The sequence below is a fragment of the Carassius auratus genome, chromosome 1 (assembly GCF_003368295.1).
Source record: "Carassius auratus strain Wakin chromosome 1, ASM336829v1, whole genome shotgun sequence".
Taxonomy (NCBI): domain Eukaryota; kingdom Metazoa; phylum Chordata; class Actinopteri; order Cypriniformes; family Cyprinidae; genus Carassius; species Carassius auratus.
Genome location: NC_039243.1, coordinates 17,737,916 through 17,763,921, shown reverse-complemented (window position 1 = coordinate 17,763,921; position 26,006 = coordinate 17,737,916). Strand labels below are relative to the sequence as shown.

General features: G+C 35.8%; 3 protein-coding genes across 3 annotated transcripts; 2 read left to right on the top strand and 1 right to left on the bottom strand.

Moving 5' to 3' along the window:
* The first annotated feature begins 763 nt into the window (after nt 1-763).
* On the top strand, nt 764-5,919 carry LOC113094236 (protein disulfide-isomerase). The gene is made up of 11 exons (XM_026259959.1): nt 764-1,222; nt 1,741-1,947; nt 2,073-2,206; nt 2,662-2,799; nt 2,926-3,033; nt 3,131-3,256; nt 3,373-3,570; nt 3,738-3,858; nt 3,963-4,144; nt 4,330-4,419; nt 4,494-5,919. Exons 1-11 carry the CDS (start codon nt 1,063-1,065, stop codon nt 4,554-4,556), a joined length of 1,527 nt encoding a protein of 508 aa, XP_026115744.1. The 5' UTR covers nt 764-1,062; the 3' UTR covers nt 4,557-5,919.
* A 4,583-nt stretch (nt 5,920-10,502) lies between these two features.
* LOC113094167 (guanine nucleotide-binding protein G(I)/G(S)/G(O) subunit gamma-13-like) lies at nt 10,503-11,659 on the top strand. Its single transcript, XM_026259882.1, has 3 exons — nt 10,503-10,914; nt 11,033-11,130; nt 11,503-11,659. Exons 1-3 carry the CDS (start codon nt 10,813-10,815, stop codon nt 11,606-11,608), a joined length of 306 nt encoding a protein of 101 aa, XP_026115667.1. The 5' UTR covers nt 10,503-10,812; the 3' UTR covers nt 11,609-11,659.
* A 122-nt stretch (nt 11,660-11,781) lies between these two features.
* LOC113094082 (CTF18, chromosome transmission fidelity factor 18 homolog (S. cerevisiae)) lies at nt 11,782-24,997 on the bottom strand. Its single transcript, XM_026259770.1, has 22 exons — nt 24,779-24,997; nt 23,228-23,395; nt 22,304-22,424; nt 21,954-22,179; nt 21,767-21,859; nt 21,634-21,686; nt 21,330-21,471; nt 21,007-21,219; nt 19,180-19,277; nt 18,979-19,102; nt 18,756-18,895; nt 18,414-18,507; nt 18,227-18,325; nt 17,995-18,125; nt 17,472-17,595; nt 16,849-17,073; nt 15,029-15,178; nt 14,527-14,657; nt 13,717-13,861; nt 12,847-12,963; nt 12,226-12,289; nt 11,782-12,130 (listed from the first exon to the last, which is right to left on the bottom strand). The coding sequence occupies exons 1-22, from the start codon at nt 24,864-24,866 to the stop codon at nt 12,000-12,002; spliced, it is 2,877 nt and encodes a 958-aa protein (XP_026115555.1). The 5' UTR covers nt 24,867-24,997; the 3' UTR covers nt 11,782-11,999.
* Nucleotides 24,998-26,006: the final 1,009 nt, after the last annotated feature.

The window sequence follows — 26,006 nt, the reverse complement described above, 5'->3', positions numbered from 1 at the left end:
ACCTCTATTACAGTCTGTATATATGTGTTCTCTGCTGAAGACACAATCTGAGGTAATGAAGAACTTTGTGAATACAGCTGTAGTTGGTTTTTACCACGTTATTCCTTTTGTAATCATATTACTTCCAGTGATGCAGTACATCTGAACGTTAACATGTACAGCTGTTCTGTTAATAACTAAAAAAATAAGTCGGCCTACTATTATTTGGTCTTTCTGGAACTCACTAGCTGCATCATTCTAACAAAAGAAACCTGAGAAACTTTAAAGCTAAATGTGCTATTTTAGATATAAATTAGTATTTAAAGGTACAATTTGTAAGATATTTGCAGTAAAATATCCAAAAACACTAGGCTAGTGTTATATATTTTATCCAGCTGATTACTAACAACATCTCTAATGTTTTCAACCCTTGTAAATTATGAGAAAATTCCCATTCTTTACTGTCTATGGAAAATTCCCATTCCCATATGTCCCCGGAGTAATTTATGTTCTCAAACAGTACACTGACTGAATGCTGAATAAATTCATAGTTTTTGCTATTTTTGGACCAAAATGTATTTTCGATGCTTCACATGAACTGCTTTGATGATATTTTTCTTACCTTTCTGGACATGGATAGTATACCGTACACACAGCTTCAATGGAGGGACTGAGAGCTCTCGGACTAAATCTAAAATATCTTAAACTGTGTTCCAAAGATAAACGGAGGTCTTACGGGTTTGGAACAACGTGAGGGTAAGTTATTAATGACATAATTTTAACATTTGGGTGAACTATCCCTTTAATGAACAGCGACCATAAATTTGTCTAGGAAACTGTTCGAGCTTACAGTGTTAATGGAGTTCAAGCTGCACCTTTTTCTGTGTGGACTACAGAGATTTGTGCACAAAGCACAAGAAGCTATTGTTCTCTGAGTCACCCTCAGACTATTAGACTTGTATCTCTCTTCGTATTGGCTACAAACGGTCCATTGCCAAAGTACACACTGATATCACCTGTACACTCCACACGCCTTTCACGCAATCAAAGGTCGGAGAGTCTGTTCCAGCTTCTGAAGGCAGTATGAAGGTGTACATTACGCTCTGCCTGAGCGTGTATTTATGCAAAGCTCTGGTGGAGAGTGACCCTGATGCAATCCTCGAGGACAAAGATGTTCTAGTGCTGACAAAAAGCAATTTCGAATGGGCTCTTAAACAGCACAAGCAGCTATTGGTCCATTTCTGTGAGTATATCTTCTCGCATGTGTGTTTTTATGGCATTCCTGTCATAAATCCAGCTCCATGAGGTGACAAATCAATATTTCAAATCGAAGTAAAAACATTAACAGTACTTTTTTTTGTCAATGTAATGCTTGTTTTTCTTTATTGAGACCCCTCAGATTGTTTCCCTGAGATTTCAACATCCATTTCAAAGATTAATAATGGTGGTGTTGGTTGAATCTCAGGGCTGGTAAATCTCAAGGGCTAGGAAAGTTGCTAGTTTGATCTTCACAAGAAATGAACCATGAGCTATCACCACTGTGCCTTTTAGTAAATCATTTAACCTAATGGGGGTTGTTTGTGGCTTTGGATGAAGACATCTGCTGAATGACTATTTACATACTAATGAAGCCACAGTGTATAAAGAATACAAACTAAAGTTAGCACATCTGGGACCACTACAAAATAAACGTATACATTTTATGGTGCGTATTTGCAACAAGGAGTAAACTGTTGCAGCTTTTACTTGTACCTGCTGTAGATGCGCCTGTTTCCGGCCAGTCCCTTGGCTCCATCCTTGAGTTTAGAGAAGCAGCCGGTGCGCTGAAGCAAGCAGAGTCTGAAGTGAGACTGGGAGGAGTGGATGTGAAAAAGGAAAAAGATCTTGCTGCCTCCCTTAATGTCACAGCAATACCATCACTACGGCTGTACCTGTCTGGAAACAAGAATAATCCAGTGTACTGTCCAGGTAATGTTGAAATATGACAAGATTATGTCCTTTTTTTACTGACCATTGTGCCTTTGCAAAATTTAGGAACTTTAGGATTTTAGGAAGTTTTTCATGAATGTTTTTTTGTGTGACTCCATCACCAGATCTTAAGAGCTCTGCCACAATCCTGACATGGCTTAAAAGAAGAAAAGGGCTGAGCGCTGATATCATCAGTAATCTCACACAGTTGGAAAAATTCGTAGGAGAAGAGGAGCTTGTGGTGCTTGGTTTATTTAAGGTAATTTGGTAATTTATTTTAGTGGATCTTTTGACCCAGTTATTTTCAGTGAAAAAAAAATGCTTCACAGATTTCAATAATCTCTCTCTCTCTCTCTCTCTCTAAAAAAAGTGTGTGTTCAAAGAAGTCCTAAGTTATTATGTATCAAAAAAAAAAAAAAAATGTTTTCTCAACCTGTTGTTTAGTATTTTTATTATTTAAATATAAATTGACAAAGCATTAAAACATATTACCAAATGTTTAGCAAATTTTATTAAAGTGTTTTGAAAGAAACCGTTCAAATGAAGGATCCATTGATAATTCAGTCATAACTAAAGATGTTTTAAAGCATGTGGACATTTATTTTGACAAATTATTTCAAAAGAAAAAGCTTAATTGAAGGATAAATAACTCCAAGATCTTTTATTGCATTGTTGTATTAGCCACAGTTTTTTAATGATGATCATACACTACAGGATCTTGAGGAAGGTATGGTGAAAGTGTTTTATGAAACAGCCGCTGACATCGCAGACCTGCCCTTTGGAGTCACAGGAAATGATGAGATCTTCAGCAAGTATGAGATCAGTGGAGATACCGTTCTCCTCATCAGAAAGGTACGAATTTCACTTAACATTTCCCCCCACATATCAATAAAATGTCCCAAAAACAAGAATAAGCTGCCTTCTTTTTACAGCACATTATGAAATGTCTCTCTCACCCATGTCTATCATTCCTTTTAGTCTAAACCTGACGAGCAGTTTGAGATGGGAAGCGGCACGGTGAAGACAGATCTTGTTCAGTTTATCAGACTGTATGAGATGGAACTTGTGACCGAGTACAATGGCGAGGTAATTTTATATATGTATGTTTTAATATATAGGCATTAGGACATATAATAGATGTATAGAAATAAACAAACCTTTTTCCTTTTTGTGCTCCTCCCAGACAGCATCCAAGATCCTGAACTCAGTGGTGCTGAACCATTTCCTTCTGTTTATTAATAAGACTGAGGAAGGATTTGAAGAGATATACCTTGCTTTTAAAACCACTGCGGAAAAACTCAGAGGGAAGGTCAGTACATCTCCGAACAACAATAGCAATACCAATGGAATATAGTGTATTACTATTATGATATTGGTGGATGGCAGTAGTGAAGGCTTTCTGTTTTCTTTAAACTCTATCTTTAGGTTCTGTTTGTGATGATTGATGTGATTGAGCCACGGAATGGCCGTGTTATGGAGTATTTCCGTGTGAGATCAGAAGAAGTGCCTCAGATCCGTATGGTCAATTTATCAGACCACGTTCAATACCAGCTGCCATCTGATAAGTTTGACACACAGACTCTTTTAGATTTCTGCCTAAAGTACCTGGATGGGAAAGCAAAGGTGAGTATCTTTTGTCTTATTTTTTTTAATTAAAAAATAATAGTAATTAAAACTAAAACAATTACTAAAATAGAAATTAAGATATTTTTTTAATTTATTAAAAAACTAATCTATACAAAACGTTTGTATTATAATATTCAAAGCTCAAATATCTCTGTAATTTATAGCCTAAACTGCAGAGCGAGTCAATTCCTGAAAACTGGGATACACAGCCAGTGAAAGAGTTGGTCGGGATGAACTTTGAATTGGTGGCCTTCAACCATAACAAAAATGTCATTGTCTTGTTCTGTAAGTACCTCAGATTTTAGATGAGCTGTTTTGATTATTAAGTATGATTGTACCTCTTTATCTGACATTTCCATTTTGAAAAAATGTACACCGAATTTCAATAGATGCACCTTGGAGCAGCGAAAGTCATGCTCTGTTTCCATTGTGGGAAGAGCTTGCTGAACACTTTCGTGAAAATGAAGATGTTGTTGTTGCCAAGATTGATGTTACTGCAAATGATGTAAACATTCATCTAAGGGAAAAATACCCATCCATCAAATTCTTTCCTGCTGTTTATTCAGAAAGGGTAAGCAATCTCTTACAATTAACGGTTTACATTGTTCTGCATAATATTTCAGATCTTACATTGACTGGAAATCCCAATTTAGGACAGCCACATTACTGTGTTAGTCTTTGGGCTAAAGAAACTAGTTATGCTTGTATTGTATTGTTTAGCAGTACAGTCCATGAGTATTTTGTAATATTTGCCAGGTTGTGCCATATTCTGGCAAGAGGAAGCTGAAGCCTATTGTAACATTTATGAAAAAAGAGATTGAAAAAGCCAAAACGGACAAAGCCAAGGTAAGCTTTCACACTCTCATATTAATAGACATGGATTGTATTCATTATGCACGCTCACACTGTATATACTACAGGAGGAGGAACGGAGGAAGAAATATCTGAATGAACAGAAGGCTGCTGTGAAAGAGGAACTCTGATCACTCACTGTAATCACAAGAACTAAAGCAGTTTTATTGATTTCTTCAAAACTACCATTAACTCTTTCCAATATATTATTTTTTTGTAATCATGAATGTAACAAGTAGTATTTTCCATATGTACATGTGTGAAATCAAGACGCTATATTTATAGCGCTGGCTGGATACCCACTGATACCATGTTTAGGATATTATTTTTCTGTACAGCATAAGCCACTACAATCTACTTTTAAAAGACAATTGACACACACACACACACTTAATTTTCACTAGAGGGAGCCTCTGTTCCAAAGTGCTGCCTACACCCTAAACTGATCATTGCAACTTCATATTACCATTAAAACAACTTGCAGGTCTCTGAGGGCTATATGTTGTAATATGATCTTTTTCAAAGCACATATGGATTCTAGTCAAGGAATATGACTGGTCAAATTACTCTGTTCTTTATCAAGAGCACTGAAAAACATATACACAAACAGACGTGGGAGTTTAACGTTTTTTGGTTTGAATATCGTTACACCACTAGTCAATACAGCTAAAGAAACACAAATTATGTACCCACAGTAAGAGAAAATTTTTCATGTAGAATGATGACAGTTCATTTGTTTAATAAAACGACAACTGAATGAGAACTCTGCCTATATATACTCCCATTACTCAATCCAGAAAGATCTTTTTAGCACCAGGTACTGTAATTACAAATATCTCCTTAACTTAAACTCCTTAAAAAAAAGAAAAGAAAAAGATGTGTTATGACACAGACTTACAGCATGAAGGAGGAACCTTTACCTGATCCCAAAAAATAAACCTAAAGTTACAGACTGTATGTGAGAGAGATTGCGGAACCTCTTTAATAGATCAGGTTCAGTAAACTCTAGAATCCTTTAATTGGGAAAACACTTAAAAACGTGATATACTAATACTTGACAAGCACATTGATCTAAGCCGAGGCCAGCCTTTTTAGATCTGAAATTGCAACGTTTACAAAAAAACATGCTGTAATCTTGTCTGATGTCATGTTGGGATTTTGTATTTAGAACGACAATACCAAAATACCAAAGTTGGGTTTAAATGTTTAAACCCAAGCCTGTTTGATGAAAAAGAAGATTTGTAAATCAATCAACCTCTTAGTGCACATGCATTACTACCTTAAAGGGTCAGTTCACCGAGAAAAAAAAAACTGGGCCTTAAATTACTCACCCTCTTGTCATCCTTGGTGTCTTTCAAACAAATCCAGTTGGAGTAAAAAAAAAAAGGAAAAAAAAAGTGTTCGATCTTTCAAACTGTTTAATGGCATTCGAAGGTGCATCAGTCCTAAATAAGTTAGATAAAAAGCGCCCATCCTTAGTAAAAATTCTTACATGGCTCGGGGGGGGGTTAACAAATTAATTGCGAATCAATGCAAAAGAAAAATTAAGAAAAATAACCATATTTAAAATGTAATAATCAATTTAATCTAACTTGCACTCACAGTAGTACATGGAAGCAGCTCCGGGAAATGACATGAGGTCAGCTTTGAGCATGAGCCGCTCACAAGTGATGAACATGGAAGCGCAGGCGAGAGTTCAAAACAAAACAAGTCACTAATTAAAAGTACAAAGAAGAATTCTGTAAAGAAGAAAGTTAGATGATTTCGATATAAGCCAAGAGGAGACTGGTTTTCCTTTGCTAAAGTAAGGAAACTTTGCTTCATTTGCTCCTGTTAACAAATGTTTTTCATGAAACTTCATGAAACAACGGCCTCATTCGTCCTCCTTATTCCGTGTAAAACTGTTGGCGCAAGCTACATTAAAGTGATTATTACATTTCAAAATGGATATTATTTCTTACAAAAACATAACTATTCGATACAGGAGACCTTTGTTCACCCCCCAGGGGATAGGAGACATTTATTTTATGGCAGGGAGCTTTTAATTTCACTTCTTTTGGACTTATGCACTGCAACACCCACTGAGTCTCATTAAACAGCTTGAAAGATTAAAGAAGGTAACTTCAACAGATTTCCCCTGCTCAGGGAGTAGTCAGCAATGAACAATGGGAACACAGTTCATTCACGGAGCTCACTTCTAATGAGCTGATTATCTGAATCAGGTGTGTGCAAAATATGCAGAGCTGGGGGGCATGAGGACTGGAATTGAAAACCGCTGGAGTAGAGTACCACTTGTTGTTTGTTGTTTCTCAGATCACAAATGCATGGGATTATGTGTAAAAACACAGTATAAGTCATTATAATCGGTAATTATGTCCCCAATGGATGCAGCAAATGCCTCGTTTGCAGAGGTGTCAAGTAACGAAGTACAAATACTTCGTTACTGTACTTAAGTAGAAATTTGGGGTATCTATACTTTACTTGAGTGATTATTTTTCAGCCGACTTTTTACTTCTACTCCTTACATTTTCAGGCAAGTATCTGTACTTTCTACTCCTTACATTTTAAAAATAGCTTCGTTACTGCTATTTAATTTCTGCTTGTTTTCATTCCGGCTTGTCATCATTCAAAAAAAAAAAAAACCTATCCAGATAAATCGCGCCATCCGGATGGAGTGAATTTGATTGTGGTTGGATGATAAGTATAAACATATACCATTCCGACACCCTATTGGTTTGTACGCGATCCATCGCACCTGCACATGACACAAATCACATCACAGTCCAGCCAGGACATAGACAGTTTTGGGTTCGTTTATCAAAAAATATATTTCTTAAAAGTAGGGTTGGGTATGGAACCGGTATCCGATCGCCTCAGAGTCAGTCCGCTTAAATTTCACATGAAACCAGCGTCAGACCGGACTCCTCTCCGTCTTTCAGCGCGCTCTTCAATCCGCAGAGGCGCAGACCGCGAACGGAGCAGCGCATGCGCACTTAAACAAATAGAGGACACAAGGTATGTGTTTATCGATAGATTGTTAGAATATCCATATCTGTGCAGTTTTTTGTCATAAATACAGTTTACAAAAGGTCACGAGGTAGCAGTCGGTTTCTCATCTGTAAAGCCCTTAACACATATGAACGAACACATACTTTAATTAAACTTATTTAAATATACTTAATTTAATCATACGTACTTTATACATACACTACTGTGCAAAAGTCTTAGACACTTTAGTATTTTCACTTAAAAGAATGGTGTTCGGACAGTTATTTATATATTTTGCTGTAGTGTGTCAGTATGAAATATCAGTTTACATTTCCAAACATTCATTTTGCCGTTGTCAGACTGCTTGTGCATTCAAAATCGCACTAGATTATTATTAAAATTAATGGCAAACTGATATTTCCTACTGACACACTACAGATATAAATAACTGGCTTAAAACCCTTTTTGGGGAGAAAATACTATTTTTTCCATAAGACTTTTGCACAGTACTGTATTTTAAAAACGACATTGTTGCTACTTTATAAAGAATTCATTAATGACCATACAACAATTCACAGAACTGATTTAAGACAGTGACAGACAGCACTCATCTTAACTAAATATCAGAGTGAGTGACAGAGATACAGTAGAAACATTATGTGTGGTTTTGTATTAAATAATGACCCAGATTGTGAAATACATTAGCCTTAGATTAAGGGAAGCACAACTTGCACAACAAGCTATGGATTTATTTTAAATATTTGTAATGTTGTTTAAAGTTATCCATAGTTTTTTTGTGGTTCTTTTTTTTAAAGTATCGGTTCAGGCACCGTTTAGGAGCCGGTACCATTTTAAAAGTATTGAAAAGGCACTGGACCGTACTTAAAAGTTATTATTTCTCACTGGCTCATTAACCAAATGAGTGCTTTTTCTTCGTCCTCCACAAATTAAGCTACTGTAGGTAGTTCGGTAGCGAGACGTTTTAATAAATTAGCGCTTTCGATTGACGATGCGATTGACAATGTTGTAATAAGTAGGCTATACCAACTTGTAACTCGTTACCCCCCGAACACTGGACATAGCAGACGTATGTACCAAATACAAGAAGGTATCAATCAAGAAAGTATCAGGATTATGATTTCTTTTTCAGTTTTAGTTTTTGATTAATCACTTGGATTAATCATTCATTTTGACAGCACTATAATGTTTACTGTAAATAGACACCCATACAAGTGTAATTGTTACTAAGCCTGCACCAATGTTCTTGTCCATTGCCCTCACAGCTTCCTGCAGCTAATCATGGATGTACATTCCATTAAAAGTTATTGATGACAAGCCTCTGAAGTTTGACTTTTTGCACCATAACAATACTTATTGGCAACTAGTCATAATATCTCTAGTCCTTTAATGTATTTGCATTGTACTAAAGTGCGTTCATTTTAAATGGGCATATATGCGGCTGAGGAAGACCTGAAGGTCGAAACGTTGCTTGATTAAATTCCTCTGGAGCAGTAGTTTTCAGTGTTCAGACTTCACTTCTTCATTTGTCTATATAATTAAGTTGTCTTGCACCTGCGTCCTATTGGATGTTTGGGATGTGCACACCATTTTTGTATTTTCATATATGCGGCTGAAACAGGAAGCCTAGTGCATCCCAAATTTTTCAACATGAACATTTTAATATAACATTATAGTCATTATGGCCTATGGCCTTTAGAAAAATGGTTTTTGAGGTAGGGGTAGTGCACAATAGGCCCCTGTGGTGCGGCCTAAGCTTTTGTTCTTAATGGCATTTTTTTCCCCTTACATTACTTTTACTTTTATACTTTAAGTAGTTTTTTAAACCAGTACTTTTACACTTTTACTTGAGTAAAAAGCTTGAGTTGATACTTCAACTTCTACAAAAGTCTTTTTAAACCCTAGAATCTATACTTCTACTTGAGTAATGAATGCCAGTACTTTTGACACCACTGCTCGTTTGTAATGGGTTTTATTGTTTTTGTCTGGTCTCACCGGTGTTCTGACTGGGACATGCATCACAGTATGGCAAGGGGTGTAACAATTCCATCACACGCTTGAGGCATTCAGCCAATCACAACACACTGGATAGCTGGCCAATCAGAGCACACCTCACTTTTTAGACCGATGAGTAAAAAACGATGTGTTTCAAAAAGGCTGGGCATAGAAGGGAAACTAATGTACAGTATGTGGAAAATAATGTGTTTTTTTTTAACCTTAAACAGCATAAACCTTTAATTAAACCAAATACACAAAATAAATTTTCTTTTTAGCAACATCATATGACCCCTTTAAGAGTTCTGGACAGATTATGTAGAAAATATTCTTCACTGAACAACCATGATAAAATCCTTGTTTGATTTTTCACATTTCACAGGAACATTTCACTGTTTTGGGTATGATCTGACTTAAATATTTTGACTAAAAATTAAAAGAATAAAAACAAAGGCACAGATTAATTGCATTACACTTTGATTACCCCTTTGCAATAGTCACTTTACAGTTACTGCTATCATAAAATATTAAAATTCTACAAATGGCACATTTAATGTCCAACTACAAATATTTTAGCGAAATGTATATTTGGGTCAGAATTATTTTGCTCTGTCTGTTTGGCGGCACTAGTTCAGTGAATTCTGTGAAGTTTTGCGTAAGTTAGGGTCATGCACTCCTGAGAGCAAAATGGGAATATTTCTATGGCTTTTAACATTTAAAGATAGAGAATATATCTGTGAAATGCAAGTTATGCACTGAGGAAAACAGCACATCTCAATAAACAGCACAAGTAGCATCTCTGCCAGCAGCATATGAGTCTGTCAGATCATCTGATGGGGCGAGCCACTTTAAACTAAACGTGTTAAACTTAAGTTATTTTAAGGCCCTTAATATAAGCATGTCTCATTTGGAACAAATTGGATTATGCACTCTATGCTGTAGCTCACTCGGTGTCCTCTGCAATTTTTCAGATGTGCTCAAACGATCGTATATAGATATAGGCGGTATTGCCTATTCGCATTATATATATATATATATATATATATATATATAGATGACACCCCGGCACTAAAATCAAGTGTCAAAATCAAGACAACTATCGTGTAAAAATTTAAATGTGCAATAATAATAAAATCACAAAATATAACTTCATGCTTTTGGGGGACATTTAAATAACCTTTACCAATGTTATCAAGTGACTATTAGCCTCTTGATAACATCATAACATTTACTCTATCGTTTCTCTGGTAAAAACTAGGTGAAGCCAGAAGGACATCATTGAACAGTTTTGCATGTATTTTACATAGATGTAAAGAGTCCAAACATCCCTCCCACGACAACTCACGATTGTTGACGAGAGAGAATTTGAGTAACAAAGTAGTTTGAATGCTGCATAACCTCAAGCATTCATACTCAGGCTATTTGCTGGAGGACTTCAAACAATCCTTTCACTTCACTTCTAAGCTACTTAACTCGGACCTTATCACGGTAGGCTAATTGTATATTTTAAATACTATTATTTTATATTACCTAGCCATCAAATACAGACAATATAGGTTTAAGACTTTGACATAAGATTAAACGAACATGATGGCTGGTTTTTCAGATGGATGAGCTGGATGAGACTCAGCTGAAGAATCATGTGGACAGTCTGAAGCAGCAGCTAAAGTTTAACAGAGAGAAAACATCTGTCTCGATTCCAGAGTGAGTATCAAAAATAAAACACCTACTGCAATGGATTGTTTCAAATCAGGGATTTCCAACTAATGGTTTTTTTCAAACCCTAAACTACTGTCATAAAACTTCAAAGAAATTGAAAAGATTATCTATTTAAAAATGCACACTTAAGTATTTTTATTTGCACAGATAATAATCATTTATAAATGCAAATCATTGTGTATAAATATAAATCAATATATTTGTGCTCAAAATATTAAAATATGAAATATGGTATTCAAACATGTATTTTGCTTTGTGAAGTTGCAAGTTTGTGAACTAAATAAGTCCTTCGGGTTGATGGGAGCAAGAAATCTCAGGCTGCTTTTTTTTATCTATTAATTATCTATTCATTTTCAGATTAATTAAATGGACTGAGGAGAAAATGAATGAGGATCCATTTCTGAATCCAGATATACTGAAGGACAACCCGTGGGTGGAGTCAAGCAAATGTGTTATAACATAGCGCAAGAGCTGTCACTCATCACTATGGCAACAAGAGTGACTCCACCCATTCTCATGGTTACATTGCCCCGACTTTGACTAGGATGAACAAACACGCAAATGTTAATCTGCTTTGTTGTGTACGCTTCTCATGCCACGACATTATAAATAGAAAGAAAGAAAAAACTGTCGTTATTCAGTGAAAACATGTATTTATAAAAGTGTAAGACAACTATACAACAATAAAAAACAAAAAACAAAAGAGGAACCAGTGCTTTTGTCATTTTCACACACTGTATATATTTGATTTTTAACAATGAAGTACAAGGTTCAGAACATTTTGGGGTTTTAAGTTTTCAGATGGTAAATGAACATTCATTAAGCTTCATCTTCTCTCTCTCACCCACATCACTTTAAAGTAGCTCCCGAATGTAAACGTTTCTGCGCACTGCATTGGACACACCTTCATTGAAACGAAACCATACATCACTGTTACCCACAGCTTTACCGATATGCACCACTCCACCTACTTTGCCATCTTCACCTGCAAAGAGAAATGAGATCAGCTTGAGACTTTTTTTTTAGACGATTTATTGTAAGAATGTGTGTATATACACACACACACAAACAGCAACTCACTTGTAGTGGTGATCACAGGTTTCTCCTTGGGTGCAATGGCTCGTCCAAAGAAATCCAATTCAGGCTATAAACATGAAAAGGATAAATAAGTCATCACATGTGAGCACTTCAACCCTGATCCGCTATTAACCAGTTAATCTTTGATTATTATGAAGCATAAGTCAAGCATATGCAAAGAGAGCCAGTATAAGGACAATCATATAACATGGCGGCACAGAATCACTTAAAATTGGTTTTTCAAAATAGTTCAGAGCAAAAACCAACATCTCTCTGATTTCGAATTTTAAATGAGGTTATATTCAATAATCTATTTGCTTTTTGCCCATTCACAATTAGATTTATATTATTGAATATATTTACAAATTATTTATTTACTTATTAATTTTTAAAAACATATTTTGTAAATATTATCTTCAATAATGTAAAACTCATTAGTTGTAGATCAGTTTGACAAAATGTCAGAGTGAAGTTGTGAATCACCAATCCCAGCATTGAATTAGCTATGATAATATTCAATGGGGGAGTGGAAAATACATTTTAAAATGGGATTTTTATGAGTATAGGGAGGTTGTTTAAAGACAGATGTAAAGGATTTAAGGTGGTTTAATATAGTTGCTTTACCCTGCTTTCCACCACAGTCTGTTTAACTATGTTCTCCAGCCTCTGCTGATGGTTCCTGCTCGTCTGTTTCTTCACTTCGGTCTTCTTCTCCTCTTGATCCTTTTTACCGGTCTCCATCTGAATGCAGAGAACAAATGTTTCGTAACTTGTATAATCCTGTTAACAAAACATGATTGTCTACAGCTCTGCATATTATATGCTGTATAGCTGAAGCCTGTGTTATATATATATATATATATATATATATATATATATATATATATATATATATATATATATATAAAAACACACACACACACAACCCAACACTTAAGGGATTAAATACATTTTGAGCCTCACTTCTGTCTAGTGTACATACTAGATAAGGTCGAGGTCATTATCTAGGTCTGTTAGTCCAACTTTGCAAAGGTTTGGACTGGTATGACTGAAGTCGGACAAAACTGTAGACACTTCCAAAGTCATAATGTTGCAGTCCAAAAAAAGTGCATGTGAATGTATTTCAAGTTTACACTGGAAATGATGGATAAACAGACTGTTTATTTTTTAAGACTAAAAAAAAATTATCTACACAACCAAACAAAATAACATTAAAAAAAAACTTAAAGCCAAGCATCATACTTGCAGTAAAGGAAAAAAAAAACTGATATAACTGATTTTATAGTTTTTTAAGAGTAACTAATATACATATATATATATATATATATATATATATACATATACATATATATATATATATATATATATATATATATATATATATATATATATATATATATATATATATATATATATATATATATTATAATATTTCAATACTTAAGTAACTATTCATATTTGTGTACAGGCTATATGTGTGTGTGTGTGTTTTACCTTCTGTGGGTTTCGTTTCTGCTGGGCTCTCTCTACCCTCCTCATCCTCTCTAGTTCGGTCTCTCTGGCGATCAGCTGCTTCACCTGATAGGTTAACTGTCTCCGGGGAGGCAAACCCGGAAAGTGCACCACATCTTCTACATTACTGTTGATCAAACACACAGGTCATTTTAAATGGACAACTAGTCATTGAAAGCAATATAATACAATGACAGCACAGACTTTTACATAACATTATAATATTATTATTGGGCACTACTCCAAGGTGAACCTGAACAAGGGAATCTAACGAGGAGGGATATTAGAGAAAAAAAAAGCAGAGCTTAATAAGAGATGGCAGGAAGATATAGGAAATGCATAAACGTGTTCCTGTAGCTCAATTGGTAGAGCACTACGCTATCAAGCGCAAGGTTGGGGGTTTGATTCCCTGGGAACACATGATATGTAAAAATTGATAGCCTGAATGCACTGTAAGTCGCTTTGGATAAAAGCGTCTGCTCAATGCATTAATTTAATTTAATTTAAGGTGACCGGCATCTCCTTGCTGCATGATTCTAAAGAACAAACATACGCGTATATCAATGAGATACTTCAGAAACATGATCATGACAAACATGCACAGGGTTTTCCCCATCTAATCTGAATCTCTCAAGCGCTGTGTGTGTTAGTGCGTATTCTTGCTGTGGAGTCTCATTTGCATAACTAAAGTCCTGTCAGCAAGCAAGCACGGTTATCTGCCCAAAAACAGAAAAATATGTTCAGTGAGTCTGTAGATCATGTTGTTAGTGTACTGTATGTGCATGTACTCACGGCTCCAGCACATAAGTGTACTGTCCCTCTGGTGTGCGGTCCTGTCTGTAGGTCAGGTTGTAGTTGATCATGGTGTCAATCAAATCATAGAGCTGCTGCTTCTCCCTAGTGCTGTAAAGCTGTGGGTTGACCTGTAAGAAACACATCACATGTCTCACTACGTCTGCATTGATTTGATCAAAAATACAGTAAAACAGCAATATTGTGGAATTTTATAACAATTTAAAATACACAACTTTTCTGTTTTTATACATTTTACATTTTAATTTATTCCAGGAATGGCAAAGCTGAATTTTCAGCATCATTGCTCCAGTCTTTAGTGTCACATGATCCTTCAGAGACCATTCTAATATGTTGCTTTGCTTCTCAAGAAACATTTCTTAATATTATCAGTGTTTAAAACTGCTTTTTTTTGGAAACTGTAATATAGTGTTTTCAGGATTCTTTGATAAATCCAAAGTTTGAAAGAAGCAGCGGGCTGCAGGAGTTTAACATCACTCACCGGCCGTAGTTTGGGGGAGATGAGCTCCAGGAGAAGGCTGAGGATGTCCAAGCAGAGACAGCTCATGGAAATGCGGCTCTGTACAGCAGGTGGGATCTCATTCAACATGGCAAGCAGGGCGTTCTTGGTGTGCTGAGTTTTAGTGAAAGCCTAGAAATGAATTTAAGATGAATTTAATTTATATCCAAATACACAACAGCTTGTCAATGGGGCAGTACCTTCAAAGGAACACCTACTGCCCCAGTCATAGACTGCTGTTCCCCCCAAACAAGAGTTTTCAACTCTGGCCCTCGAGGTCCACTTTTTGCTGTTTAGCCAGAGATTGTCTTACTATAGGGAGATGAGAGGGTCTGTATTACTTACTATTTGAGAAAGTGTAACCCTCAAATAGGATCACGTGTGCCTTGATACCCAATCATGAGATTCAAAGAGTTGTGTGACACTCAGTTGCCGTTTACGGATACTACAGGAATGAATGTTAAATGCTGTAAGATGAATCCCACCGGTGACAAAAAGTCAGTGACTTGTTTTATAAAACTTTTCTTTTCCATTTTAAACTAAAAATAGTCCAAAACTATTGTTTAGTGTAAAACATGTTGGAAATTAGCCGATAGGCTGTCTGTTTCCTCAAAAAGGCTGTTTATTTAGTGCAGTGAAGCCTTTCCTCCATTGACTTACATTCAAACAAAATTGCCTCTGGTATCCTTCCCTGCATACCACCAAAGCGGAAGTGTTAGCATTAGCCATTATGCTTTTTTAGCAAAAGGTTGCAGTCCTGCCTTTCAGTGGCTTTGGTTTTAGCTCCAACCTGGATCAAGCTCACCTGCCTGTACCTCTCTAGTGATCCTGAAGGCCTTGATTATCTGTGTTTCATTAAGGTTGGCGCTAAACTCTGGTGGAAAGTGGAAATCAAGGGCTAGAGCTGAGGATCCTAAATTTGCAATTTTCGCACATTTTTTTTCTGACACTGTGACATCACTTCATATATCTTTATAGCATCAATCCCAAACATGCAAAATTATTTAGAGTCAAAGTTTCTGACTGGCTAGTTTTCTGAGTGCCTTTGAAAGTGTGGGCCATTTTTTAATTCTCAGAGAATCGGAGTTTGCCAACACGTCTTTAAATGGCATGCCCTTGGCATATGGTTGAAGCTAGTAAAATGGCTTAAATTAACACAGCTGCTGCAATTGTAAAAAAAACTGTAACATTTGTAACTTTTTTAATTAAAGGACTAAAGGATTCGTTTACAAAGCACAATTTGGTGCAAGATTTTCATAAAGATTGAAACTAAAAGACGATTCTATGTCGACTACATTGGATCCGACATGTCACATCACACTACTTTTAGTAACTGTTTTTATTACGTGGTCACTATTGCTTTGTACCGAGTATTTATGCATATTTTTTTTAATCTAAATTACTGACGTGTCCATCTATGAAGGATGTAGGCTGTCAAACATACATGCAGAAATTTACACTGGTGGGCACACAGCTGTCCTTTGGACTTGCAATATACAAAGCTGTTATGCATCCATGCTTTATGAAAGCACTAACTTCTAAAAAAATAATAATAATAATAATAAATGACCCCAAATTGTTGAACAATAGTGTATGTGAAAAACAGATGCTCAGTGGCATAACTGCAGTCATAGTGAATAGAGACACGTGTGGCGTGTTTTGAGGCTCTATAGTCAAGTGTGTAACTGGGACAGAGTGCCTTTATTTGATGAAAGGTAGAGAGGGAACCACAGGACATTAGCTTATTAAGGATAAGGGTGGACAGTCAGCATGTGCTCTCTCTGTCTATTGCATTCTCTCACCTCATAGTGACTGTGTGGATAATTGATCCGTGGGACAGAGTTTGCAGCAAATAGTTGGTGGAAGGCAGCAGGCAGGAAAGGGTAGTAGCGCATGAGCGAATAGTTCTGTCCGTGTAAGACGCACTCATTCAGCAGATCAGAGAAACACAACCAGTCAAGACCTGAGCACACACCCAGCATCCCAGGGTCCTTCAGCTTCATGCTGAGGAAGTTATCATACAGGCCCTATGGAAGAGAGAGTATATTACTTTTGGCTGAAACGTCACTATTTCACACACATTTTGCAGGACATTGAAAAAAAGAAGAAGAAATAAAACAAAAAAGGAAGAAAGCACCCTTTTCAAGTAAAAGGAGTTCACAAAAAAATAAATTTGTGAAGTTTTAAATGACAAAACATACACGGCATGGTCATTACAAAATTACACTTTTTGGTTGTCAAGCATGATAGGAACATGCCCATTTTTATTTGTGGTAAATTATTTTGACATTTTGTTATCTTAAGCAAAGTAATTCAAGCATTTGAAGTGTGATTTGTGTCTGAATGCTTTTTGGAGCCAGGGTTCAAGTATGTTTTTCGAACTCTTCATCAAATGGAGCCCAAAGTAGAGCATGTCTGTAGCTACCTGAGTGAGTTTCTCGTGCTCTCCATTAGATGAGACTAAATGTAAGATGTGCTGAAGCCTTTGTGAGCCATCTTTAAGTCCTGCCTCATCTAAACCACCAAAAGGATCTCCACCAATCCGCTTCCTAAATCACAACAACAGTAAACAATTACAGAGGTCATAATAAAATGAAGAATGCCATACTTGGTTACAATCTGATAAAACATACAAATGTAAAAACACCAAAGCCAGGTAAATTATTTACAATTTAAATTATGTTTCGAGAATTATGTTTAAATGTTGGCCTATGCTGTTACAAGTGAATATTTAAAATGGTACATATGCACCATTACTAATTACAAATAATCCATGTAGACTTTCCATTAATAAGGGGTCATAAATGTGTAAGAATACTAAAGAATTTAATAGATTCTGTATAACACAGCAACACACAATGCTTTTATTATGACCATTCATTTAAAGATATCAGAGGGAGATATCAAAGAGCATGAGCTTGAGTATGGCATATTTTGTTTTGGAGTACCGTTTCAGTCGAGGAAGCTGGAAGATTTCCTGCCAAACTGAGAACAGTCCCTTGTTTTGGTCTTTCAATCCCACTGAGATTGAATTGACACTGCGCTGATCCAAGTTCTTCTGTCCACGACGGTGTAAAAACTGCACAAACATAGAAATAAGCAAACCCATATTTTAAACCATTAGCATAAGCAAACCCATATATGAATTCTGACATGTTTTAAAGCACACATCTCTCACACCTGTAATGTGTTGATGCACGCTCGGATGTCATTGTCAGTTTTCTCGCACAAGGCCATCAGAGTGCCAGTATCTGCTTTCATACCCTGACGTCTTGTGATCTACAAACAGAAACAAAAGCATTCATGGGTTCGTATTCATGAGCTTACAAAATCATCTCGTAGACACGTGAGTGTATGTGCGTATCACCTCTGCTAGTCTTTGAGCTAAGCGAGAGGGGAGAGTCTGAGGAAAGGCCAATAGGAAAGCTTGCTGTCTCAGGGGCCTCAGAGCTGGAACATACCTGACAAAAGTACAAGTAAACAAGTTTTCCTTCATCGATGTAAAACGTTTCTGGATTGATTTTCCAGTCATAATATCCATTGTGAAGGGGATGCACAACAAAAATCAAATGTTCAGAAATGTTGTGCTATTTAATTTAGTGATATTATTTGTGTGTTTTCTGAATGTTTAACAGTTCACTGGAATAAGTAAATTATATTTTACATCCTACAAAAATATTTATTTATGCCACTTAACCGTGGGACTTACAGGTCATTGCAGATGCAGATGATTGGTCTAAGCAGTACAGACTGCTTCTTCTTTTTCTTTTTCAAGGCATTAACACCTGACTCCTCCCCTTCTCTGCTATCTTTCCGGTTCAATGTCGCTAATAAGATATTAATGGCAGCCTGAGCCAAAAAAATGAGAAGCAGCTTAAATTAGACAAGCCACTGAATCAAAAGTAAACGATAAAACCGAAAGGTGGTCTTACAGCAGGAGCTCCATCAATTTCATCTATAATAAGGCAGTTGGGCTTCTCATTGGCTCCCAGGACGGACTTCATCTGTGTTGCGGTATCAATACGTTTCTGGAAGAGCTCTGCACTGCGGTCATCACTGAGAAGAGATTGGCACATATCAGCTTGTGAGTGGATGCTTCTGACTGGTCACCATCAGGGCTTGCATCCTCTTACCTAGCGTTGATTTCTACAACATTGTAGCCAGCATGCTTTGCGATAATGTGTGCCAACGTGGTTTTCCCCAGTCCAGGAGGACCCGATAACAGTGCCACCTGTGTAGATTGATAAACACAGCTAAACATCTTACATTTAACCAGTGTTAATTTCGTTGACTAAATATTTTCGTCATTATTTTCGTCACGAATATATTTTTGCGGACGAAAACGAAACGAAAACTAAAAAAGAAGGCACTGATGGAGACTAAAACTATGACTAAATTGATTGACATTATCGTCAACGAATAAAGGACGAGACGAAAATAGACTGTGACGAAAATCAAATCAGCAGATGGGAGAGATGCGAGGAATGAACAAAAGAACCGGCAAAACGGAACAGGCGAGACTGCATGAGAGAAGAGAACCAATCCGAGCCTGACTTATTGAGACGTGAAGCGAAGGTTTTCAGTTTTTAAATGAGCTCCCGGGAAGTCGACATTCAGAGAGGTGATGTCTAAAAGAGCGACAAAATGTCCACAGCTCACTTCACGTTCGACGACGAACAAAACAAAACAAAGCGTAAAGCACGCGGAGCGCTCATTCGTGGCAAGAACACAACCAATTTGAAAACACATTTACAGACGAGCCACCTGGACATTTTCTCAAATGTAATTTCACAACGATGTTCTTTTGTTTATTGAGCTAAGCAAAATTGGAAAACTGCAGTGCGTAGATGTTGTAGCATTAAATATTACGAACTGAAAAGTACTGTAAAATAGCCCCCTCTTCAAGTTAGATGAGAGCACAATCCTAATACGTAATATTATGATACATACATTTGATTAATACTAATGTTTAGTATATTTTATAATGTTCTACTTGTTGACAATATCACAAATATTTCTATATTAGTCATGTGAAACGTGAATGTTCACATCCTATCATTATACATACTAATCTAGCAATATTGTAGTATTTAAAACATACAATATTGCTAGACAAATGAATACCTTATAAAATCTTGTTACTTTTTTATCCACCCAACTTATTAAATATTTACTTTAAATGTATGCACTTATTGTTCAGCTCAGCTGTAAGGTCCTGGACCTAACTTTATTTTTCTTTTTTTGATGGTCAATTGGCAGCTAGTTATTGTTTACATTATCATGACAGTGTTTGTTGCTGCATAAAAGCTTTTGAATCGAAATAAAAACACAGTTGTGTTGAAATAAAGTTGAATTTGTGTTTTATATATTTTGGTTAAGTTTGTTTCCTATACCAGCTGTAAAAAATTGTCTAGTAAATCTGTTATTGATTTTAGTCTTATTTTAGTCGACTAAAATTGCTTGGTACTAAAATATCAAGCAATTTTAGTCGACTAAAATAAGACTAAAATTAAAACAAATCAGATGACTAAAACTTGACTAAAACTAAAAAGAATTATAGTCAAAAGACTAAGATTAAAACTAAATTAAAATTTTGTGTCAAAATTAACACTGCATTTAACATGGTAAAAATAAGAATTGCACAACTCTGCGCATTACATTCACTACTTCTCTGATGGTGAGACCATGCACACTGCAGCTTATGTTCATATTTTACAATGAATATCACCTATTCACTGTCAAATATCCAACCTTTGACATTTGACAAACAAAATTAGTAAATTATAAAAAATAAAAAAAATTTTAGCAACCTAAACTGCCAAAATATAAAATACTGATCTAAAAGAGAATTGTTGTTACATATTTACTGGTTTATAAAAAGTACAACGTTTATAAAACAGAAAAAGTTTCATTTACCGATATCAAACCCAATATAAATATAACAAATCCGTTTTACTCACCTTAAATTTAGGTCTTTTGTACTGGTCCAGCTCAGCCTCTAGTATCTCTTCTGTCATTTGGGACTTGGTTTTGAAACGCTGGGACTGGTTCTGGTTTTGAGCATTCGTGAAATTGGATCTGACATCTGCAGGGACAGAGCGGGGTTTCCTCTCTCGCCCAAAGACCACGGTGTCCCAGAGTTTCAGCCACTTCAGCAGACAGCGGTTAGTAAACTATAGAGATAGAGACAAATGTAAATAATTAGAAGGCAAATTCCTGCCAATAATCTTCGTCTCTGATTAGAGCAGTTAGTTTTTGAATAAGCGGAGTGTCTGTGACTCACATCATCACTGAGTAAATCAGTATAGTGCTGTGGCGAGAACTGATCCACCCACAGCCGCGAGGACGAGCCTTCATCTTCCCCACTATCACCATCCACACCAGAGTCTGTCTGCTCTTCTGCAAGAAGCTCTGGACTTATACCACTAAAACATTAAGAGTAAAAAAAATTGTTGTGCTCCAGGAATAGCCACCCAAGATGTAGATGTTTCTTCATTAGAACAGATTTGGAGAAATTTAGCATAACATCACTTGCTCTTGGAAGGCCTGAGGCTGAGTGACAGATACAATACAAACAAAAATGTCACCTATTCATAAGCTCTGTCAATCTTTGGGACTCCTCCACCACTTGCCGATGGCGCTGAAAAACAAAACCAATTCAGACAGAATTCCTCCAAATCACTCATTTAGGTTTGTTTGCATGTGTACACATATTCTTACTCTCTCTGCAATTTGTTCTTTCAGCACTTCAACAGGAACCGCTAACAGTCCTAGTCCATTCAGTGAGTTACGGAAGGCTCTTGGGTCTGGTACCTGGGGAAAATTTTTTTCGAAAAGTCAATAAATGAAATATACACATTGTATTTCAGCAAAGATGTCAAGTAGAATTGCTGGTGTGGTCTGAAACCTTCTCCTCATCCTCTTTCTTGTTAAGGTAGACTCTGTTTCCCATGGAGTCTGTGACGGTTATGTAATCTCCGATTGCAGGGGGCCGTTTCTGGGCATGGCGTCTTGCTGTGGTAACCTGCTTTGGGGACTCATGTAATGCATCCAGTCCGCTAATATCCAACACATTGGTTGTTATTTTTGTGGCTGCTGGTCTATCTGGACTCAGTGACAGAGAAAATTCAGGCCTGTGAACAGATATATAAAAATAAAATAAAAACACTCACTCTGCGATCAATGACTGTAATGTTATGATGTGAAATGTGTTCCACGCAGCAGTACAGTTTAACTGTGCTGTACGTAAACTTTTACCCTTCTCTTGCTGGTCTGTCGTAAACCTCAGGTGAAGATGGAGGAGTGATGTCATCACCGTTTTCCACACCAAACTGAAGCTTTTTCACCACATCTTGTCTCCTTTTCTTGGGTTTAGGAGCTGTGAAAAACCACAAACTAATTAGACACTGCATTACTTTTATACGCACTCATTTCACAGTCGAAGTTTATGCTACTATTCAAATGTTTGGGGTAAGATTGTTTCGTTTTCTTAGAAATTAATAGTTTTATCCAGCAAGGATACATTAAATTGATCAAAAGTGAGAATAAGAACATATATTACAAACGATTTAAATTTGTTTGATCATTAATTTTTTAATAGTATGTTAGCATCTGGGCTATTAATATGGCAAACATAATCAGCATTATAATCCATAAATGTTTGTAATTATTATATAAAACATTTTTACTTGAGATCTAAAATAAATTCAGGTTAATATTACCAAACAATTTAAATAAATACCGTACATTTAAAAAAGGCTAAAATATATAAGCTGTTCTTCTGAACTTTCTATTCATCAAAGAATCCTGAAAAAGATGCCTCATGGTTCCCACAAAAATATTATAATGATAATGATAATGATAAATATTGCTTAAGCACCAAATCAGCATATTAGAATGATTTCTGAAAGATCACGGTAGACTGAAGACTGGAGTAATTCAGCTTTGCCATCACATTACATTACATTTTAAAATATATTTTACAGTTATTTTAATTTGTACTAACCACAATATTACTGTTTAACTGTATTTTTGCAGTTAAAATGCAGTCTTGGTGAGTTTACAAGACTTCTTTTAAATTCATGAAAAAACTAATCTTACCGAATCTAAACTTTTAAACAATAGTGTAGCTCTGAATTATTGTTTCAATACATGAAACGTAATAAAACATAACACACTCACTCAGAGATTCCTCCTCCTCACATACTGGAGGTGAGATGCTCTCAGGATACTGGTTATTTACAGATTTCTTCAATGGCACGTCACCGGACACAATGGCTTCCTCAAACGTCTGTGGAATCGGCTTCTTATTGCGGAACTCAGACACTTTCACACCAGGAGGATGTTCACCTAGACACATACAGACACATTCATACATTCAAAATTGATTTAAAAAAAATACATTTAAATATATACACGCACACACACACACACACACACACACTTACAAATTATGCAACATGTATTTCATGGCAATATCATGAATCATTTTCTGACACTAACAAAGAGCAATGTTTACCTTCTTGGCACATAATATTTACCACTAAGGTATACAGTTGGTATAGATAAGGATCACCCCATTTTAAAATAATCATATTTTGTTGCTTTGCAGCTTGAAATGAACAACATGGTTTTTGTTTTATCCAGCTGTATTTACTCAGTGCAAATTATATCATCCCAGTGAAAAATATAACACCAACATGTCAGAATTTTTTTTTAAACAGAACAACTAACTTGAAAAAAGAATCAACCCTCCTAAAAATGTCTTGTAAACTCTGTTGTGGCTAATCACCTTCTCAATGGCACATAAAGCCATTTGACATTCAGCTGTGGTCATTTCAATTAGCTCAGCATGAAAAGAGCTTTCCTGGAGCTTTTCAGTCCATGGTAGTGCAACTGAAGCAATCAATCAAATATGGGTTCTAATATGTCTTGTAGGGGAGGGTTGCAAGAAAAAAGCCATTTCCTCAAGAGAGGCCACATGCAGTCACAAGTCTGAACTTTGCCAAAACACACCTTGGTGATTCTGAGGCAGAAGAGACTAAAATTGAATTATTTGGCCTTAACACCAAACAATGTCTGGTGGATTGGAAATGCCAAAAAGCTGTCAATAATGGGAAAAATGTTTACCTTCTAACATGACAATTACCCAAAGCACATAGCAAAACTGAGCACAGTGGTTGAAGGAGAAAAAGGTGAATGTCCCCTGCATGGCCGTGTCACAGCCCAGACTTAAACATCATTGAAATCTGTGGAATGACTTGAAGACTTGCAGTCCACAAACAGTCACCAATGTAATGGAACTTGAGCAGTTCTGCAAAGCAGAGCAGGGAAATATTGCAAAGTCTAACGTTATATGTGCAAAGTTAGTAGAGACAAATCCCAACAGAAACAACTAAATACTGACACAAGGGGGTAATCCTTATTCCAACTTTTTGTATGTTGGAGTTATTTCTTTCACTTGTTACAAGTTGCACGGAGTAAATACAGCTGGATAAAACAGAAACTGGTTCCGTCGTCATTTCAGGCTGCAAAGCGACAAAACGTGATTATTTTCCGGAGTGGATATTTTCCATACCCACTGTATGTATTTTAGGCATAACAAAGATAACTCAAATGCATGTAAACTAGCTTTAAATAATTTTAAAAGGAGCGACTGCTCGTTCTACCATCAGACAGAAAGCACACATAAGTTACACATAAGTTACACATAACGTTAAACGTGGAACTTACGATCCATTTCAGCCATGACTTCCAATTCATCAGCAAACTGTTGTTCAAAATCATCCTCAATCCCGTACATTTCATCATATTCATCCATGTTTGTGGTCTCTTTTATGTTCGGACAAGAAATTTACAGTTGATGTGACATATAGATAAATAAGTCACAGAGCGTACACGAATCGACAATAGAAATTTTCGCGCAAAATTTTTGTTTACGTAAATGTATTTCCGGTTCCATTTTACGACCTACTACATCCGCTTGATAAAAGTCCTGGATTTAAGTATATTGGGAAATTAAATAAATTTAAGAAAACACAATTATTAAACATTTATATTAGGGATTTGCCTGCTTGCAAACTCTAACATCAGCCTTTTTAGAACGCTCCCTTTCTAATGTATTATATTTATAAATGTAACGTTACAGTAGTTGAAACTGCTATGAAATATGTCTTTCTAAATACTGTAAGCAACTAAACAATGGTTTGCATGATACCAGAGACAATTTGATGATACACAGCCTTTTGCAGACAAACTGGGGGGACTGTTAACAACGACAAACAGGTTTGAGATTTTATTATTTTGAATGTGCTCGAGATTGGGTATACAAAAATTTGACAAATACAGAGAAAAGATGACACGTGTAATCGTGAAGCGTATCCATATTTTATGTTCAAGCCAAACACTTTTATAATATATATATATATATATATATATATATATATATATATATATATATATATATATATATATATATAGTGTCATATATAAAAACTGTGAAAACATAAAACAACAAACGATTTGGAGCGATTAGTCTTTTGATAGCTTGTTTGTGATTTTATGTAAATGTACAATAAATGCAAAATTAAATTAAGATGATTTTTAGTATTACTTATACATCTAACAATAATCGTTCAGTGAAAGGTAAATATTTAGTTTTTCTTCACAATATTCGTGCACTGTATGCTCCTTCTTAAATAATTAGCTTGATACTAAAATCTTACACAAGGGGGCAGCAAAGCTAATGTAAATACATTTTGAGGTAATTGACCAAATTTTTTAAAAACACATTTAAGTACATGTTTGTTTTAATTATTTACATTATTATTCATTTTGTTTATTTATAGACACTGAATTTCAAAAATAAAGCTAGGTTAATATTAGTAAAGAGTGTGACATCTAGCCCAGGTGTCCCCTTTATATACATTATAAATCTATATGTTGCATTCGATTAAGTTAT

Excerpts from the sequence above, each read along its gene's own strand:
- LOC113094236 (XM_026259959.1), top strand. The coding sequence starts at position 1,063 with ATGAAGGTGTACATTACGCTCTGCCTGAGCGTGTATTTATGCAAAGCT. Across the intron at positions 4,145-4,329 it reads CTGCTGTTTATTCAGAAAGG|GTTGTGCCATATTCTGGCAA; the intron begins GTAAGCAATCTC and ends AATATTTGCCAG. Across the intron at positions 4,420-4,493 it reads CCAAAACGGACAAAGCCAAG|GAGGAGGAACGGAGGAAGAA; the intron begins GTAAGCTTTCAC and ends TATATACTACAG.
- LOC113094167 (XM_026259882.1), top strand. The coding sequence starts at position 10,813 with ATGCTGCATAACCTCAAGCATTCATACTCAGGCTATTTGCTGGAGGAC. Across the intron at positions 10,915-11,032 it reads TTAACTCGGACCTTATCACG|ATGGATGAGCTGGATGAGAC; the intron begins GTAGGCTAATTG and ends CTGGTTTTTCAG. Across the intron at positions 11,131-11,502 it reads ACATCTGTCTCGATTCCAGA|ATTAATTAAATGGACTGAGG; the intron begins GTGAGTATCAAA and ends ATTCATTTTCAG.
- LOC113094082 (XM_026259770.1), bottom strand. The coding sequence starts at position 24,866 with ATGGATGAATATGATGAAATGTACGGGATTGAGGATGATTTTGAACAA. Across the intron at positions 21,860-21,953 it reads AGAAAGAGGATGAGGAGAAG|GTACCAGACCCAAGAGCCTT; the intron begins GTTTCAGACCAC and ends AATTTTCCCCAG. Across the intron at positions 19,278-21,006 it reads ACAAAAGACCTAAATTTAAG|GTGGCACTGTTATCGGGTCC; the intron begins GTGAGTAAAACG and ends CAATCTACACAG.